This window comes from Tursiops truncatus, chromosome 15 (assembly GCF_011762595.2).
Source record: "Tursiops truncatus isolate mTurTru1 chromosome 15, mTurTru1.mat.Y, whole genome shotgun sequence".
NCBI classification, from domain to species: domain Eukaryota; kingdom Metazoa; phylum Chordata; class Mammalia; order Artiodactyla; family Delphinidae; genus Tursiops; species Tursiops truncatus.
Window position 1 is genome coordinate 61664705 of NC_047048.1, and position 6000 is coordinate 61670704.

The window sequence follows — 6000 nt, forward strand, 5'->3', positions numbered from 1 at the left end:
TCTTACTCTTTCAGGCATAGTAGTCTCCATAGAGGCCCTAATGAAGGCTTCGATGCTCCTAAGATGGGGAGCTCACCAGTCTACTAGGCTTTCAGTCTGCTCCAACCTAAGAAGGTCTTTCTATGCAGAATGTGCCCCCTGGCACACCTAGAACTTCCTTGACTGGTCCTTTCTCTCCTGCGGGTCCTTCAGACTACCCTGTTGGGATCCCAAGCCAGCCTTTAGTTAGACTGGTCCCATAGTTATTCCCTTCGGCTGTCCCTCCCCCTTTCTGAGTGTGGTCGCCATATGTGCTCTGGGCCCCAGGGTAGGACAGAGCTTGCAGCGAGTGATATGTGGTCCTTTGTTGTCTCCTCCCTATCAGGAGCACAGCCAGGACACAGATGCGGATGATGGGGCCTTGCAGTAAGCAGGTACGGGGGTCCTGGTGGGGAGGGGTGCAGTAGACCTGGCAGGGTAGTGCTGTGCCCAGCAATGAAGGCTCTGTCGTCCCCAGACATCCTGCCATGCCCATTTGTAGGGGCTTGGTGGGTTGCAGAGCAGGCAGCCGTGGATGGGCTAGCCAGGTCCGCCCAACAGGAGTTCCCTCAGAATACTCCAAGCTACATTGCCTGTCTCCACTTGTAAAGAGCTCTGAGTCTACTGGAGGAGGACAAACCATTACCACCCAGTGTGAGCAGGATGACAGGGACTGGAGAGCCAGGGGCTCATAGAGGGGTGTGGTGGAAGAGGTGATGTGTAGCTGAGCCTGTTGAGGATTGAGGGAGAAGTGTCTGAGGGAACACCCTTATCAGAGGCACAGAACGCTGGCAGTCCTTGGTGTGTGAGAAATGGCCAGGAGCCTCCTGTGGCTGCAGTCCCGGCTCTGCACAGTGGGGAGAGGGAGCTGCTCATCATCAGAGGGTGATGATTATGCCAGACTTAGGGGCTGGGATAGGATCCTGTCAGGAGGAAATGCCCTGTGCACCCCAGCCCTACAAGGTCGTGACTGTGCCAGTGTAACAGATGTAGAAACCTGAGGCACTGAAGGGGGCAGGGAGATGCCACATATCTCACAAGATCCCCAGGTGGTAATTGGTGGAGCCTAGATTTGAACCCAGTGGTGTGGGCCTCAAAGCTCATTCTCTGGTTGGTATTTACCACCCTGCTCTACCCGACCCTAGAGGGAAACCAGGCCACAGCAGCTCTGCCCATACTCTGCCCCATTCCTTTGGGGGCCGTTTCCAGAGTAAGACAGGCTTGGGTGGAGGAGGGCCTCAAACAGCAGAGGTGTCTATACGCATGACACATTCATGCTATGAGATGCTCCACCATACATTTAAGTTTAGGCAATCTTCGTGGTTTGTTTTACCTGGGCGGCTAAGTTTTACCTTGTTAAGCCAGTTTGCAGGAGAGGTGCTGGGGACTCAGGTGAGGAAACTGAGGCTCGGGGAAGGGGAAGATTCACCCAAGGTTTCATGGCCAGAAAGTTATGAGGCCCAAGCCAGAGTGCAGGCATATCTTTGTTTGCAAACAGCAAACACCATTCCACTCTTTCTTCTTCCCACCCCGTGTTATCAAGAGCACGAAGGGGCTCTTCCTCTCAGCCTTAGTCTCTCTTTTGTGTCTGTTTCTCAGTCTGACAGGAGCAATGGCCACCAGCAGGAGAAGGGCGTACACTGTACCAGGCCTCAAGCAGGGCACCCACCCCTGGATAACCACCCCCAGCGGGTCCCAGAGGAGAGCTGGCAGCAGGCACCACCTCCCTCACGGGTCCCAGCCAGTGCCACATTCTCTGCAGGTGGAGTTATCAGCATCCCCTTCTCATGTACCCTCCCTCCCTGTTGGCACTGCCCAGGCCAGAGGGCAAAGAACAGAGTTTCCCTACACTCTGCTTCCCCTCCCCAGGACACTCCCAGGCTTGGGGTTTTTCTATAGGTTTGGAGGAGGGTGGGGCCCACGGGGAGGGGACCCTGACAATAAAGAGATTGGATCCCAATTTGCTCTGAGATGGGATGGTTTTTGTTTTCTCATGAAGGTACCCTGGCCCTCCTGTCCAACCAGAAAGCAGGTCTGCTATACCCGCTTCTGTTCCCTCCTTCACTCCTCCCTGCCAGAGAGAGCATTGTCTAGGGTGCCTGAAACTGATCTGTCTGGGCCTTAGTTTCCATGGCTAAAATGGGGATTAAAATGGCCAGTAGGGTTGTTCGGGAGGGTCAGATGTGCCAGTGCCCATGAGAGCAACTTCGTGGTAGAAGTGCCAAGCGGTTTTGATCCACTTGGTCAGGCAGTGGTAGGTCGAGGCCTCAGTTTCTAAGTCTGCTGTTTCCCAGCTCTAAAATGGTTCTAGAACTCACCACTTCCTCCCCTTCTGTGTCTTGGTTTAGGACACTGTTTTTTCACAGGGATCTTGGGCAGCAAGGGGAAAGAGGCTAGAGGCTGAGGCCTTCAGTCAGAGACCCAGACCTGGAGTGAAAAGTAGCCCCTTGGAACTGGTCAAAAGACTTCAATCTGGAGAGTTGGAGAGTTGAAGAGGGTGTCTAGAGGAAGGGGCTAGGTCCACAGGGAGGGTCTCATCCCCTTGAAGAGCCCTTGGTGGCACATACCACTACAATCCCTGAACCTACAATCTGTCCTTGCACCCAGGACATCAGAGCCTAGCTTAGCTGACCCACTTGCGCACCTGGGTAGGTCTTCATGTTCCCCTCTGTACAAGGTGGGGAACTGCTGCCCTTGACTGGAACTTGGGCAAAGTCCAAAGGGGTTTTGGTGCCTGGTAAATATCACACCTAAGGCTGGCACTGTGTTCTGTGTCCCCAGAGCTTAGTGCTGTGCGCCCATTGTACTGTAATAACATTTCTAGACTCTACAAGGACTACTCAGTATGCTTTACTGAGGCACTCACTTTTCAGAGCTGGGGGGACAGGTACAACAGCATGGGCCATGGGCTTCTTTAGTATGCCAGGCATAGAGGCCATGAGAAGAGCAGGGAAGACCCTTTCCAGAGTTGTGAGCATCTGCCCTACCCAGAGGCCCTGTTTTATCACCCTGGCACCAGGAAATATCCTGGACAGAGTAAAAATGGGATTCCCCAACCTGGCGCCCCAGAAAAGCCCCTGAACTACTTCAGCTGCTAAGAAAGCTCACAGTTGGGCCCTTGAGTTGAGAGGTTCATATCCACAAAAGCCTGCATATACCTGCCTGTCATCCCTGTGTCTGGGACCAGAAAAGACATTTCCCATTGCATTGCTCAATAGTTTTCATTTTTCTTTCCAAACTCTGAAAAACAAAAGGAGATCATGAAGAAATGTGATACCAGATTCTGCCCAAAGCACTGATATCCTCTAGATACTTTCAAGATCTTAAGTATCGATTGTGATCCTAGCAGGACTATCATAGCCAATGGGTTTCCTGGATTGTGAGCTAATGCTTTCCCCCTTTTACTGCTGCCAGTATGGTTTGTGACCCTGGCAGGTCTTTTTCCTTGCCAGGTCTCAGTTTCCTCATCTGTGTGAGGGACTGGCCTAGATAGGGACAGTAAATGGCCCTTATTTCAGTTGTATAACAAACCACTCTGAAATTCAGTGCTTTAGTGAACATTTATTAGCTTTTGATTCTGTAGCTGGGCAATTTGGGCTGTGAGCCAGCTGGGTGGTTCTTCTGCTTATCTCATCTGGGCTCTCATGTGGCTGAAGTGAGCTGGCAGATTGTCAGGAAGCTGATTGGTCCCAGATAACCACCCACTTGTCAAGTGGTTGGGCAGTGGGGGCAACTGGGCCACACGTTCCTAGCATCTAGCAGGCAAGACAGGGTAAGCCCTGATACGCAGGTGCTCTTCAAGCTCCTTGCTTGTGTCATGCTTGTAAGGGTCTACTGGCCAAAGCAAGTCGTATGGCTAAGCCCAATTCCTCATTATGACCGTAATTTGTTTTTAACCTATCTCAGGCCTCATTTCACTTGCCAATTCAAAACATTTAGTAGCAGCTGCTGGAATGCTTTTTGAAGATTTGGAGCAGTTTTTAGACTATTAGGAAATAGTAACATGATAGTTTGGTCATGTTTTTTATGGGCAAGGAATTGAAATATGGGTATGTGACTGTCAGGTATTAGCCAATCCTGGCCAGGTTACATCTTGTCCCATAACATATATACTATGCAGTGGGCCATATGATGAGACCACAAAAATACAGACGGTAGAGTAGGGCAAAAGATTCTGAGCCAGGTGTCCTGGGTTTGAATACCAGTTGGGCCATTGACTGGCTTTGGGCATATCAAAATCCCTCTACCTGTGGCCACTTTCTGAATATCTGCTGTATAGAAGGCACATTTTACACTTAATCTCCACAACCACCCTTTTAGGTGGATGTAGTGTGAACTTCTGGTTACAGGTTATAGAAACTGAACTTAAACCTGCTTAAGCAGGAGGAAGTTAACTGTTTCACAAATTTAAAAGCCCAGGCGTAGATTTTCAGACCCAGTGGGACCCGGGGGTTCAGGAGCTGCCATCAGGAATCTTTTTCTCTATTCCTCAGCTCTGCTTCTTCTGTTGGTGGTGTTCTCAGGCAGCTTCTAAGTGGTGGCAGAGCATGGCCACAGGGCCTGTGAAGGGTGGAGGGAGGAAAAAATCCCCAAATGGAAAATACGAGTTCTACAGCTAGAAGAAAGGGGGCTTGGGCTGACAAAAACAGGTCTTCGTTGTGTGATTATGACCATTTTATAGATTTTATAAATGTGGATGTTCTAGAACATGGCCCCATTGACAGGTGGTCTTTATATCCTCTCCCCTTTATCTGGACTCTATTTTATCAGTAGAATACAGTGATGGTGATGCTGTTATGCCAGTCTCCCAGTCCTGTTCTTAAGAACTAGCAGTTTCTACTTCTGTGTTGGGACCCAGCCACCATGCTGTGAAGAGGCCATGTGTACATGTTCCAGCTGACAGCCAGTATCAACTGTCAGACATGAGTGAGGGAAGCCTTCAAGATGACTCCAGCCCAGCCACTGTCTGGAGAACCGAGTAAGAACTGCCCAGCTGACCTAGTCAAAGCCCAGCACCATGAGTGATAATAATCGAATGATTGTTGTTGCTTTAAGCCACTAAATTTTGGAGTGATTTGCTATATATCAGTTGATAACCAGAACACAAACTGAGACTCAAAGGTTTAAGTAGCTTGCTCTACTTTGGGGAACTGGGTTAGGAGTAAAGACCTTCTGTTGAATTGAGTTCCTATCTAGACTTTTTGTTGTGTGACCTTAGGCAAGTCACTTAACCTCTGTGAGCCTCATCTTCCTCATCTGAAAAAAGAAAAAAAGAACCATTCTTTTTATGACAATACTTACTGAGAGCACTTATTAGATTCAGGTGATTTTCTCTTAAAAAGTAAGACCATAATTTCCTGTTCTGTTTTTTTTCCTACTTATTTTTATACTTACCTTGTTTCAAAATATTTCAGGCAGCTCACAAAGAAAAAGTCAATAGAATATTATAAAAATGAGGCAAAGGAAGATAACAGCAAGGAGGCCTTTTTTGGTGTAATAACTCTATGAGTTACTGCAGTCAAGAGGAGTGCGTTGGTCTAGTGATTAGGCCCATGGGGCAGCCCAGTTAGCCATCCTGCTTGTATGAATGAACGGATACGTCTCTCCTCTGACTGGTCAGTGGACTCTTGGTGCACACATACTCCTCTCTGCACCTCCACCTCAGTGTACCTCTGTGAGAGCCCAGATGATCAGGGTGTCCTTCCACAAAAGTACAGCAGCCAGGTCTTGTTTGGCCAAGTGCATGGGTTTGGCTCTTCTGTAGACTGAACAGAAACTGACAGGGTTACCCATTCTTACTTTCTGACCTGGACCCCATCTTTCCCCCCAACTCTCCAGTCCCTTTTAATAAGCCCCCTTATTCCTCAGACCCCACCTTCAGTGTCTTCTCTGTGCCCTGCCCTGCACACCCCAATGTCCAGCTCCCTGACCACACAGGGAGCTGCCTAAGGTGAGAGACTGCCTCATTCATCCTTGCACATA

General features: G+C 49.4%; 1 protein-coding gene across 14 annotated transcripts in view; it reads left to right on the plus strand.

The window, feature by feature from the left end:
• Window positions 1–1978, plus strand: part of RALY (RALY heterogeneous nuclear ribonucleoprotein) — a 79421-nt gene extending 77443 nt beyond the window's left edge. For all 14 annotated transcript variants that reach the window (XM_033841254.2, XM_033841250.2, XM_033841247.2 and 11 more), the window contains 2 exons: window positions 365–413; window positions 1618–1978. In XM_033841254.2, the coding sequence (XP_033697145.1) occupies window positions 365–409 (45 nt within the window). In that variant the 3' untranslated portion in view covers window positions 410–413; window positions 1618–1978. The remainder of the gene's footprint in view (window positions 1–364; window positions 414–1617) is intronic.
• The last annotated feature ends 4022 nt before the right edge of the window (window positions 1979–6000 follow it).